The sequence below is a fragment of the Falco rusticolus genome, chromosome 2, assembly GCF_015220075.1.
Source record: "Falco rusticolus isolate bFalRus1 chromosome 2, bFalRus1.pri, whole genome shotgun sequence".
NCBI classification, from domain to species: Eukaryota; Metazoa; Chordata; class Aves; order Falconiformes; family Falconidae; genus Falco; species Falco rusticolus.
The window spans coordinates 28,314,947-28,329,289 of NC_051188.1; the positions used below are offsets into that span (position 1 = coordinate 28,314,947).

The window sequence follows — 14,343 nt, forward strand, 5'->3', positions numbered from 1 at the left end:
AGCTTAAGACCATCCACCCAAGTTGCCAGCAGTTGGGCAGAATGATCCTTGCCCAGCTGCCTGGTTGCTTGCAGGGCAAAGCTGTTGGTTTAGAGGAGCCAGTTTTGTCTTAAGGTTTCTGGAAAGTTTAGAAGTGGGTGAATGGCTATTATTTCTACTGTTGACCATTATCTCAGCTGGCTTCATCAGTAAAGATAAGCTGAGATCTACCCTGAAAGCTGACCTCTGTTAAGAATGGGGAGAGGAGAGTTACAGAACGGGGGAGCCATAAGACTTTAGGGATGAGAAAACATAAGTAAACAAGGAAATTATCAGAGTTAGATTCCAAAAACAGGGATCTAGGAAGGGAAGATGAGCAGAACAGTGTCCATTGCACCCTGGTAGGCATCCAAAGCATCCAAGGAGACAATCAGCTTTGCCCAGCATGGCTTTGCCTAGAGAAATGGCAATGGTAGTGAAAGCAAAAGAGTCTCAAGGATGGAATCCCTGCTCCCCTGCATTCACTTTGCATCAGTTTCCTTCCCTTGCTGTGAGTTGAGGGCAAGGATCCCAGTCAAAATTACTGTGGAGAGCAAATCAAGCAGAGGGTAGAACAAACTGACTGAGGGAAGGAAAGCTATTAACATGCAAATCAGTGTAGATAAGTCAGGGGGCAAGGGGAATCTGAGTTCAGTTCATTTAACAGAGTGGAGATGTGAGGACCAGATCTGACAAGAATTTTAACAGAGAGATAATGCGTATGTGAGTGTAATGTGTGTTTGCTTCAAAATGGCAGGGGACAGTGAAAGAATATATATCCCTGTGGGCTGTAACATTTGCTAAAATGACTTTTTCCAACACCTTTGAGTGCCCACTCCTGCACACACATGCACTCTCCCAGTCCATCCAGCATCACAGTTCACAGCATCAGAAAATCGCCCAGATTTTTTAGGAGGAAGGTTTACTGTAAGTACTTCCAGTTAAGAGCACTTAAGATGCATTTATTTGCCAAGTAGTGTTGACTTCCTGATTTTTATGTGAAAGAGCTTTATTTCAAAGGCAAGCCATAAAAGTAGATTCCTCACTCTCTCTTCTCAGCAGCCCAAGCAATACAGCACTCCAAATCTGTCATAGACTGAGGTGAGGATATTTTTTCTGAAAACCTGTTGTTAAAATATTGGCAGCACAAGGCTGTTTTAACATCACTGATTCCAAACAAAAGGAGACACAGACATGAGAAGATTAAAAGACTAAAAACAGAAGCATATTTTGATTTCCTAGAGAATACAAGATATGCAAGAGTTGTGTTTGCAGAGGATTGGCAGGATGAGGATTTGCTGAACTGGGAGCAGCTGTCATAGCAACCACATCCAGGCAGAGAAATGGTGTCAAGACAGACATCACCTGGAAGGAAATCTTCAGAGGAACATTGTTATAGAAGGAAAACTATGGAAGCTGTTGATTAAGGCATCTTCAAAAACCTGGAGAATGTAGGTGAAGTCCCTACCAGAAGGCAGTGATGCTTCATGGCAAGGACAATGGTTTGAGACAAAGACCTAGCTCATAGGCCTGCTTTTGCCTTGGGCTTGCGCAAGCAGTCCTCAGCAAGACTACATAAATGTCTGCCTCATTTTCCCTGTCGCTCAGATGGGAAGAGCCATCAGTTACCTTTGCAAAGTCCATTGAGAACTGTCAATGTAAAAATGTTGTATATGCTGACATGAGCACCTGGAAAGATGCTCAAGCTTCATTAATGACTTCTGGTTTTCTAGAAGATGCATAAACAGACATATATTCAGCAGGCTCCTTTGCCTCCCTTGCGGGGTGGCTTTTGCATGGTCCCGTAGTGTGGTGATGCTAAGAGCTGCTCAGCAGTGCTTGTGAAGTAGGTTGCCTTGCTGCACGTCCTCTGTTCTCTGCTCAATGGCATAGGACATTTCTAGAGCCCTAGAAGATCTGCTTTCAGCATGAACTGCCTAGGCTAAGTGAGACAGGAGAGCCACGGGCTGGACAGAACTTCCCAGCACCCGTCTGTACCAAATCTACCAAAGTCCCTTGCCCTGGAAGGGAGCAGGAAACAAGCTGAGTCGCTCTGGTGACACATGCTGTAGTGAAGCTTTCCTCATGGCAAGAGAGGCTGGCGTTGTCCTTACCAGGTAGGGGACAGCACCCGCTGGGCATGCCTGGCTACCCTGGGTACAAAGCCACCCCTAAATCAGCCTGCCTTTCTAGCTCCAGCATGCAAGATCTCACATTTGTGCACACTGCCATGGCTGTTGTGGCGGTGTGTAGATCCTGATACCACTGTGAGTTGTAGCAGCCTGTGCTCACTTTCAGTTTGCATGCTCTGGTCTTCTCGCAATGCCAAACAAGAAATACGTATCTGAATGGTGCTTTGTCCAGGCTAGTTATCACTTCTCAGAGAGCACATGCCCAAGGCCGTGAGTCTCTGTTCAGATATTTCTCAGCATTGTTCATTTACTGCCTTTAATTTAGCATAGCTGAGTGTATAAGATATATCCTTATGAGAAATCTGGCTGCTTCCCTTTAAGTTCAGCCCTTTCATATTGAGAACAAAAATGTTGTCATTGTGCTGAACTGTAGGATGCTACGAATAAGTGGGTACTTTGTCACCAGCAGTAACACTGCGGAAGGCAGTCCAATTTTCTTCTTGCCTCCCTCAGGTTGCTCCTCCAATGCTAAAGCTCACCAGCGTGTGCCTTCATCATGTTCAGCTATTTTTAGATGCCCCTTCTCCACAGGCAGTTGATCCACAAATCAAATAAAGCTATGGACTCTCTCAGTGTTATGGAGATTTTTGGAGGTTTAGTGTTGAACTGAGATCAGATGACAGTTGAGAATTCCTTGACTTTTTCTCATTAGGCATGGCTCACAAGATGGAGCCCATGCTGTGCCTGTAATGCAAAGCCTCCTTAAGAAACCTCAAGTTCTGTCAGGTCCCAGGAAAGAAACATCCTCAGACCTAAGAAATAATGATGCAATGGGGCCCATCATCCTAAATCCAGCTCTCTCATTCTGTACAAAAATTGTAGATTTCTACTGGATTCTGGTTTTAATATTGGTAAAGTCAACAGTAACATGTTTAACATGTTTGTGGCAATTTTTTGTTTCCCTTGTACTATTTTTTGATACAGCAGTGTACTAAGAAGTGAAGAGATACAATGGAACATTGACAATGTGGGAAAGTCATTACAATATCCTTCAGCTACCTGAGATGACATATTTTTTCTACAAAACAAATTGCTTATCACAGACTCCATTACTCAGGAGACAGTAAATAGTTTCCACAATGCATGCCACTTAGGCATTAAAAGGATATTCAGGACATTTGTCAGCCTCACTTGATATTTTTGGGGAACTTTTTTAATGCAAGTAAGTCTAACTTTATGGAATATACTGAGCAACACATATGAGTTTCTTTTTCCTTTTTTAACCCATTAAGAAAACATAGGTGCCTGTAGATACTGCTGTGGATTCAGGCAATTGAATTAGTAAGGTTGGTGAGGGGTAAACAGGTGCAAAGCTAGAGGTAAGTAGACTGGAAAAAAATAGTGCTAATTTGGAAAGTGTTACCTCCTTACTTGAAGGATGACCTCTTTTTGCTGTATTGTGAAGATCAACTGGTACACAGGGCAGTTGGGGTGGCAATCAGGGTCCAAGTCTGTTGCCTTAGCGGCTTAGCTGCTGGCACTGTCAGAAATGCTGTCCGAGATGTGCAGAAAAGTTCTCAATCACCTCTTTTTATTTGCTTGTCTCATACGTGCCATGGTTCGATGGCCTACAGTCAGCAGGTGCCAGGTACTTGGCCTCTCTTCAAGCCCATGATGTAAAGGAGAAAAAGATCTGTATTTTACCACTGTTCCTGAGATCTCTCCCCATCCAGTGTCACAGCTGGCTAAAGCATCATCACAAGGTCAGCATGAGGGAGCAATATCTGTGCTAACTAAAACACTGGGCACCTTAAATCCACCTGCCCCAGAAGTGTGTTATGAATTGCTGTGTATCTTGAGCGATGCGTTTAAGGACTGTCAGCGCCTTCACTCTGCATTGCTATGAAAGGAAATAAATGTTCAGATTGACTGAAATGGCTCCAAGCAGCTCAGAACATTTTATAATTGTGTTGAGGCAGCTCTGAATGGTCCTGCTGTCTTAGCGGCAATGAAAAAGGAACAGCATGCTTTGCTGCTAAGTACATTTACTTCTTGACTGTTGAAATCATCTGTCTGAACGAGGCTTAGGCAGTAATGTTTCCTAATTATGAAGGCCAGTGAAGTACCCTGCACTGAGCGCTGCATTCATGGGGGTTTTACCGTGGCTGCCAAAGGAAACTGCATATGAACTAGACTGCTGAGTCTTTTGTGAAAAGCATTTGCCTATTTCAAAAATTCAGTCCTGAAATGTCCATGTATGGGGTAAGAGTATTTATACTAGTGAATACAGTGGCTCCCACCAGGAACATCAATGGCTTGCAGGAGTAGAATTAGGGGAGGAGGGAAGAAGGGAGAAGTGTGAGGCATAATACACATTTAATTAGACCTCTATCTTGCTAACATTGGAAAGCTGGAGACAAAACTAGCTCCATCGCTTGGATCAGAAGTTACTGAACAACTGAGCAGCAACCATCTTCTGGTTATGCAGTGTTGGGAATTTCAATACCAATTATCTTCATGAAAGTATATTATCAATATTACTTTAAAATGAATTTTCAGCTTATCTTATTTGCAGACCCCTAACATTTTTCAGCAGTTTCTATCTAGTCATCTTTTAGATCTCTCTGATGGTTTGGTAGTTGCAAGTTTAGTGTAGCTACACTGCGGCCCACAGGTCACACAAAATCAGCTCCTGAAAAGGTATGCTTCAGTGATCTGACACCATTAGCTAAAATCTCTTTCAGATTCCCCTTGAGAGACAGACTGGCCCAGAAAGCTTCCCTATAATTCACATTCCTTGATGACAGTATGTGGAGGTATAACAACCTATAGACTGAGGAGCTGCCAAACTGCTCACCAATAAATGGTGAAACCAGAGTCACTCTTCAGAGAGAGGTGAATACTACTTCTACACATTGACAACAAATGGAGATTGCTTAATATTTAATTGGAGATCTAAACATTTAATGCGCTTCCTCTTTGAAATGTCACTACACATTTGGTCATGGCTGGTACTGTTGCCCCCAGGACCAGGAAAAAAAAAGAAGTATTAATTATGACTACTCCTACATTAATGTTGTTGAATGATCTGCAAGAGAGTGGGATGTAACAACAACTTTGGAAATGAACACTTAATTTTCTGCAATGTACCTTGACATCTTCCAGTAATGGATTATGCTGAAACAACGTACTCTGATCAGTTAGTGAGAAACAGCTTGAAATCTTCCAGAAGTGACAGCAATACTCTGCAGCTGCAAGTTGTAGCAAAGGGCTGGATAGTGCAATTTGGAGAACAGTAGCAGATATCCCACTTACAACAGGACTTTGAGAAGAGGCAGGCTCTTGGGGTGGCTACAATGCACACAGACTTGCTGAAGTCAACATGCGGGAGCAGGGAGAGACAGTTTCTGTGAAAAGGAGTTCTAACTTTAGGCAGAGAGAGAGGTAGATATAGTAATGCACTCAGTCTTTTTACTCCCTGTGTGCACAATAATTAGATATTAATCCTAGAAATGTAGAAAACATACTGCGTTGACAGCTACTTCAAAACAACTATCTCACACTGCAATTCTTAATATGGCCACTAAGCTCCAGGCAAGAAGTATTTAATCATTTCAAATGTATTGTCCTAATTCTAGAATGTGTTTTAACTGACATTTACTCTATTTCCCTACCAAAAGATGCTACCATTCAGTAAAAGAAAGTCCTTTACTAACCTTTACTCTTGCTGTGAAGTGAAGTTACTTTAGGATAGGATGCAGGGGCCCTACTAATGGACTGGGAAATATTTGTCCTCAGTGCTGTACAAACAAAATTCTTACTGATACTTTCAGAGGTATAATATGGAGGGGATTAACCCAAATGCTTCATATGGAGAGTTCATAGACTCCTAAAATGGTTTGGGTTGGAAAGGATCTTAAAGATCACCTAGTTACAATCCCCCTGCCGTGGGCAGGGTCACCTACCACTAGACCAGGTTGCTCAAAGCCCCATCCAGAAATCCACAATTTCTCTGGGCAACCCATGCCAGTGCCTCACCACCCTCACAGTGAAGAATTTCTTCCTAATATATAATCTAGCAGAGGTAGCGGGCCACAGTGAGTTATAGGTGTGGAGCATCTACCACCACCCTGTAGTCAGGTCCTCAGTAAACCCCCTAGTATATGGCTATGTTTATACTTTCTGTTCTTTGTCGTTTCCATTTGGCAGCAGAAAGAGTCCCTTCAGACCCACCCAGTCTGGTAATATCAGCTAAGAACTGCAGCCTTACATCATATAACAGATTTTACTTTATATCCTTTGAAATGTTCATTATGTTAATTAATCCACTTTTCATTTTCTTCCTCTGGAACAGGCAAGATAAGGAGGCACAGCTGGCTTGCTTCATAAAAAAGGTGCTTTATTATCCAAATCCACCAGTTTGTTTGTCTGCAAAATCAATACAAAATTTTATTTTTTAAAAAGTTTGTGACCTTTGAAGGTGTAAGTCCTAAACAAATACTAACTGCCAATATTACATTCCACATAGATTTTGCATTTGTAGGATCTTGTTTTAGTAAATTCTCAGTTGACAAGGAACATTTATGTAAGTACAAAACCAATAAAGTTATAGGGATTTTTTTGTTTATAAAATGTGTGTGTATGCATGTGCGTGTATTTTTTCCAAAGGAAGAAAAGATGGACAGTTTACTAGAACATAATAGAAAGCCAGATACAGAATAGTTGCAGCATTTTGCCCATTGGATCTGTGCCTGAGTTAAGCCAGTGGACTATTTGCCATTGGCTCCTATAGCTTTTGGATCACGGTGATGGAGTTTGGTCCAAGTCCATTGAAATGACTGGAATCCTTAATAGAAAACAAAGTATTCACACAAACTGCTTTCTTTCCCTTTAGCAGCTACCAGCTTTCAATAGCCCAAGTTTCTGAAAAGCCATCACATCTGGCAGAGGTTTAGGGAACAAGACAAAATTATTGGGCTAAGGGGCAGAGGAATTTGTAGAAAACCACCCACTCAGTAGTCTTGTGTAGGAAGCTGCCATCCATTATTTGATGAAACACTCAGTCCTTTGGAGACAAGCTGGAGCAAAAGTGCTTTGCAGCGTGACTCTGCCTACAAAGTCCAGCAATCTTTGTTTATTAAGTGTGCTTAAATATTCATTCTGCTGGCTGGTGTGAAGAGTCAAAGTTACCTATAGCTCCTGGAGAATGAAAAGAAGATGAAGACTTCCATGTATGCAGAGCAGGGCTGCATGCAGTATTCAAAAGCACATGGAGCATCTTGGCCGCTGCTGTTGCCTTTGCTCTCCAGTCCTGGAGTTAAGGCATAGTGCAGGGGTCTCACACACCAAGGTTGCCACAGGAGCTGTATACAAGCATTTTCCTCTGTCCCAGGTGGGACTGCATCTGAGGGGGACAAGCAGGATGGCAGCACTCTTTGGTTTTAATGTGTTCTCTTGGGAACTCAGGCAGTGGCATCCATGTGTGTCCTATGAGAAAAGTGTCCAGTAAGTTACCTCAGTGGTTATGGACTCACTCCTTGGGCTGCTAAGTCTTGCCACAGACAGGACCTAACAGATCTATAATAAACAGAGATATCTATAAATGATCTAAAACAGATAAACTGCTTTATAAATACTGGTGTGATAATCATGGTTGAGACATGTTTGGAGATGATCATATTTCCAGTGATGCTCAGTATAGTCCACAGGGCCATCTGAGGAGATATTTGAGGGCCACAAGTTACCCATATGTGATGGAGGATGCTTAAAGCAGAGTAACATGTAGTTCATCTGCCTTTAGGCAGCCAGTAAAGCAGGCAGCAATGCACTGGGCCCAGGTGATGTAGGTAAGTATAATGAAGTTGTGCCATATGTTCCTTTCAGATTATCATTTTCCTTGTGATGGCTTAATTTAATACGCTCAGCATAACATGGACTATCCCTAACATACAGACATTCTTAGCAGATACTTCTAGAAGACTAAAAGGTCATAAAATTGTCCATGAAAGGAGTCAGAGTCTATCTTTACTCAGCTAAAATATCCATATACATTTCAATGAATGCTTTGTTTCTTGGTGAGGAACGTGAAAAAAGGCCACCCATTTATATTTAATCTAATAACCATCTCTCCTGCCACTAAGAGAATGGAACTTGATGCTACTTCAAAATTTTCCTCGTTTTCTTTGATCCATCATTATTTAAATAATAATAATAATTAAAACAGTTAATACTCGAAAGCATATATTTAAAATCCTGTCTGCTTAAGGAATTACACTAAATGTCACTTCTAAAAAAAGATGTATCTAATTTCACCATTGTCTCTCTGAAAGGTGAAGCATGTAGAGTAGAATTAATGCTTATGTTGATGTACAGATTATCTGTCTTGTCATTCAGTTTTTTTCATAGACTTATTTCAAACCTTAGAACGACAGATAAATTGCAGTTGCAACTGATTTCTGTATTTTCTATCAAGAAGAAGGAAACAAAGGGGTTAACCTCGGGAGCTATCTAACTCTCATTTGAAAACATTTTTGAAGTTTGTTTTCTTTTTTCATAGACATATATTTGTATTTTGGGGAGGGAGCAAAATCTACAGCATATAGTGAAAATCTGAGTCATTTGTTAATATGTAAGTCCTGAAAGTAATGGCTTTTTATTACAGAAAAAGTGTAAAGCCCTCCAGACAGGGTCTTCACATGCTTCATACTTATACAGAAAAGCTTCTCCCTGGCTTAATGCTTGAATGACAGAATTTGCATTTTCCGTCTCAGGAAATACTGTATTAGTGCTCAGGACAAGAGTCTTGGCACTGCATGCTATGCTGCACAGGCAAAGAAAGTCCCAAGATCTTTGGGATTTGGGTGGGAGAATTTCCTACTCAACATGTGTTCTCCTGAAGTCATTCCCAATGACCAAACTTAGGTAAATAAAGCATTGCATCAAATTCTGCCACCTCCACTTGCCTCACTCAAACTTACATGTGAAGTAAATTTACAACTTCCAGAGCTCGAGTTTTTCCTACCCTTCATATTTCTAGATCTGTTGATGACTGGCCATGCAAAGCTAAAGTTAAGCACACAAAGGCAACAGGATCCCAACACCTTATTTCCACTGGTAGCCCCATACGACGTCATTTCAATGACTGGGAGCAGTCAGCATGCATTTATCAAGAACAAACAGTGCCTGACCTACCCAGTGGCCTTCCATGGTGAAAGGACAGGATTTGTGATTGAGGGAAGAGCAGTGATTGTCATTTCCAGGGATTTTAGCAAGGCTTTTGACACAGGCTCCCAGAGATATTTTTTTTTGTGCTCGGGATGGGATGTTGTTGTCTGGATGGGTAGGCAATCAGATGAGTAAAAGCCTGGTTGGATCACAAGGATCAGAGGGTCATGGCTCCTGGTCAGACCCTACCTGGATGCCTGTAGTGAGTGGTGTATCACAGGTCTATCCTGGAACCTGTCCTGTTCAACAGCTTTATCAGTGACCTGGAAGAGCTGGAGGAGTGTGCTCTCATCAAGTCTGCAGTTGACACAAGTTGAGGGGACCAGTCAATATACTGAGGGGTAGGGCTGCCATTCAGAAGGACTGAGACAGGCTGGAGGAATGGGACAACAGGAACCGTATGAAGTACAAGGACAAATGCCAAGTCCTGCACCTGTGAAGGAAGAAACCCCTGCAGCAATGTAGGCCAGGGGCTGCCTAGCTGGGGAACAGCTCTGTGGAGTGGACCTGGGGACCTGAGGACTGGAGTGCTTGTCCTGTGCAGGGAGGCCAAGAGTCTGGGTTATTCAGTCTGGTGAAAAGATGGCTTGGGGAGGGGGAATGATAACCCAATAGCAGCCACCCAGTACCTATGGGGAGGCGACTGAAGGTGGAGATGAGCTGTTCTCAGTGCTTCTTAGTGGGAGGGTGAGCAACAGTGGTCATAAGTTGAAAGAAGAGATCAATTATAAGGAAAACTGGTTCCCCATGAGGACAGTCAGACAGTGGGACTGGCTGGCCAGAGACATTGTGTATCTCCACCTTTGGAGGTTTCCAAGAACAGAGGAGAAAAAAACCCTGAGCAACCTGTTGTGGCCTCATGACTGACACTGCCTTGGGCAGGAGGCTGAACTACAGTGCTCCAGAGGTCACTTCCCATGTGAATTATGCTGTGCTCCTAAGGTAACTTCTGACACAAAACAATTTATTTCTATACAGCTCCTGTATTACTTAGGAGTGACAGATGAAACTTGCTGCTCCCAGAGTATTGGTTGGAAGTGGACTGTGACCTCTGATATCTGTGTTGACAGTGAGCTCCAGAATGCAGGGCTGTCTGGAACTTAGGAAGTGTCTAATCACCCAACAAGTGAGATTTGGGAATATATTTCCCAATATAGTTGTTGGGGGGAAAATGCTTCAATAGTTTTAAAATACAGCTTGATAAATCTATGAACAGGATTATGGGATAAAGATTGCCAGCAATGGCAAGGACAGAATTCAGTGACACAGGAGCCTGTGCAAGCTTATGTCTTTTGTTTTGACAAAGGCAAGGCCAAGCTCCTCATCTTCAAGAATAAATAAATGGAAAATTAAACATGGTAAATATTGTAAATATTTCATTGACACTTCATACTCTGAAATTGAAAGCAATCTTTTGTCCAGTTCGAAGTTATTAGTTTGTAGCTGTGAAGCTTGATAACCATGATAATAAATGGTATTTATATTCTAGTGAAAAATGGATATCAGAACCAAAATGCACAAATATGGACAAACCTAATTAAGCTGTGATCAGTTTATTCATATCACAGCAGCTGAAGGCTATATGATAAACAGCTACAAAGCAGGTGCAGCATATATCATTGCCTTATTAAAATTGGCATTTTATTCAAGCCCAAATTAAAAAAAGGAGATTGTATAGAAAATCAGAGAAAGTCAGTCTATTGTATTGCATTGTAACAAAAACCTAATTTTCTTCATGAAGTAATTGCATAGTTCCAGATCACGATAAATCAAGCCTGAACCTGAGCAGAGGAAGATCTAAAAGAAGTCAAAATGTTCTCCGTGATGCATGGTCCAGAATATAAACAGCAGAGGGTCAAATTTAGAATAATAACACTTATATTTTTATAGCCAAGTCATCACTGAAACTTTATATAGCAAACCGCAGTTTCAGTGGAAGGAAAGGCATGCTTCTACAGTAGCACACTGTACAAAACCAGCATTTCTCTAGTGAGATACCTGCCAAAGGTCTTTCTGGAGCCAGGAGAACCACAGCCAAAGTTGTGTTTATATCTCCTTGGGTTTTAATAAAGCAACAATACACAACCCTAACAGGCATATCTGTACTTACTGTGAACAGTATGTATATGGAACACCACTGACCTCCCACAGCAGGTCTGGGTATGGTCCTGAGCACTCACGAGAAGGGACAAGCAGGAGGGAGGAGCTTCATGTCCTGCTGCTGCTGGTGCCACTGGGAGAGCATGCCGGGAGGCAAGCCCCCGCAGCATGGTTGGCGTGCTTCTCAGGCAGAAGCAGCAGTCACATGTGATAGGGCTTTTATGGGCTAATTTAGGAGCGGTAAGGTACAATTTTGTTTTCACTGTACAGCACCATAAAGCAAATAAATAGTGCTTAAGCTATAATGAAACTCGATAGAATTCAGTTCAGTAATATCAGGATTGATCACTCTAAGCTGACATTGCTATTTCCACCTACCTCCAAAAAGCTGCCCAGCATAATGTACAAAGCAACTGCATGATCTCAGAGTTGCAACAGCTGCAAGTGTTACTAACCAGCATGAACCGCAACTAGAACATAGACAGTAATGTAGAAATACACCACAGAAATATCATATTGGGAAAACAAGAGCAGAGAAACAAATTTTAAAGGGAGTAACATATGTTAAGGGCATGATTGAAAACCCCTTACAAGTTCCCATGATTTAAGTTCACATTGTTTTTCTTAAAGAAAATAAGATTGGTTTTGAGTTTTGTATGTACACTGCCAGTGTTTTGCACAGGGAATACTGCCTGGTAGGTATTTGGTCAGTGTCAATGATATTAAGAAAAGAAAGTAAGGGCTTGTTTCAGTTGCCTAAACAGGGATTTGCAGTACTGTGTGAAATGCTGATCCTGCAGCGGCCAGGGCAAAATGGGGAAGGTCTCACTGAAGTCCTGCAGGGACACCCGACTGCATCAGGTAAAAATGTGGGATATGCAAGAATGCCTCCAGTGGCAATAGATGTTTAGCCTCCAGCAATGTAACTGAACCCTAAATGTATGTATTTTACAGGGAAAGAGGATACAGCATGGTTATAAAAGTCATGATTATTTCTGAGGATTTTTCCAATGGGGATCTGGGAAGGAACTTTCTCATCTATTGACATGACCATGCATTGCAAGTATTGATTAAGGAAAAATTTATTTACAGAGATTTTTCAAATACAAACATAAAATAGCACATATTATATATATTTTTTTTACAAAAATGAATATTGAAATAATAAACATGGTACAGCACAATACGACATCAATGAGCTAAACATAACAGAAACAGAAATCTATGTCTGGAAGAAGTTTCCTGTTAGTTGTACATAACCAACAGAGCTCTACGGTACCGTGAGTGGAATTTCCAATGGACAGAAAAACGTCCATTTACTGCACTTCATAAAAGTACTATAGGGAAAGGCTACATATGCCATGTAATTATGTTGCATCTTCGTAATAATGCTGAAAACACAGAGGCTTAATAAAAGTTATATAGGGCTGAATAAGCAGTGGCTAAATGTCTGAGGAAGAAAAATGTGTAGAGAATATACAAAATACTGATAAAGTGGCTTATTGGTCCTTTTATTAAGTTTAATGTATAGATTAAAAAGTGTTGCAACACTGAATTTTAAACCACCAGAGAGAAGTAAAAAAAAAAACCAAAACCAAAAACCAAAGGGAAAAAAAAAAAAAGGAAAAGCAGAAAGAATCGCACCAAAAAAAGTTTCCTCTTTACTCATTTTGTGCCATGGTCAACATCTGTGCATGCGTGTGTGCTTTCGGGAGCGCCGCGCTGAGGGGCTGCCGCGCGCTGCCCCAGCCTCTGGGCACCGCCGGCCCCTCACCAACCTCTCCATTAACTGGCACACGCAGAATTTCACCATTTGCCAAAGAGTAGTTTTCCTTGCTTAAAGTTTTGTGGAGCAGGCTCAGGTGAGAAAACCTGTCCCTTTGGGTGGCTTTGCACTGCTGTTCACCTCCCTGCCCACCTTCGGTCCACCAGCCATCCCACCTCACGCCCACTCCAGAGAGAAAGCACTTAAAAATTTGTCGTTCATCGTCCTTATCCAGAAGACGTCGGGGAGCCCGTGGTGTGTGGCAGCGCCCGTGTCCCGGGCCCGGCTCAGTAGGGGTACTGCTTCTGCTTCTTGCCCGAGAAGCAGGCCAGCCAGGTGCACACCAGCATGGCGGCCGCCGCGCCCCCGCCTGTGCAGTAGTAGGCCCAGCCGATGTGGCAGGTCCCTGCAAGGGAAATAGAGCGACAAGGCACAGTGTTAGCTGGGGGAGGAAGCACTGCCACCATCCTTTCTGCCCATCCAGGAAAAAGCACCTTGCGAGGTTTCTGCCCACTTGCACATCCACCTCAGACAGGGAACACGGGGTGTAATTCAAGCAATTAGAAGAGCCAGGCTTTTAAATGGCTCCCCTCTAAAGTGCTGGATTGCAGCAGACAGCCCTCTGAGCTCATTTGCTTGGCCAGTTGCTGTTTTCCACGCAGAGGGGACGCCACGTGAGGGCCGAAGCTGAGGCTGCCAGCTCCCTGAGCACGCCAAGGTGGGACGGGCGTCCCTCAATCCACCTGGCCAGGGACTGCCTGCCGCACCGCTCCCCACAGCACCTACAGCTGGAAGAGGATTTTTTCCCACCCTCCTCTTTCTTCTCCTCCCCCAGGCAGCATTTGAGGATCTTTTGATTATTTTTGACTGACATTTTGAGAATTTGCAGGTAACTCACTCCCTACAGAAAGAGCGGAGTGGGTCCAGCTCCAAGTTCACAGGGACAGGGCTCAAAACCCAGCAAGCTTCTGGGCGACACTAACCCAGGATGTGACTGTGGGGAACCTGTTCACATTGCCCTTCTACAGGCATTGATCCTGACCATCCACAAAGCAGCATGGTGTCTGGGGACCTCTTGCCTGGGGGCTGCTGTGGGGATGGAGT

General features: G+C 42.8%; 1 protein-coding gene across 1 annotated transcript in view; it reads right to left on the reverse strand.

Moving 5' to 3' along the window:
- Window positions 1–12,531: 12,531 nt before the first annotated feature.
- LHFPL6 (LHFPL tetraspan subfamily member 6) overlaps window positions 12,532–14,343 on the reverse strand; it is a 144,897-nt gene continuing 143,085 nt past the window's right edge. The window contains exon 4 of the mRNA XM_037378304.1: window positions 12,532–13,645. Within this exon, the coding sequence (XP_037234201.1) occupies window positions 13,527–13,645 (119 nt within the window). The 3' untranslated portion in view covers window positions 12,532–13,526. The remainder of the gene's footprint in view (window positions 13,646–14,343) is intronic.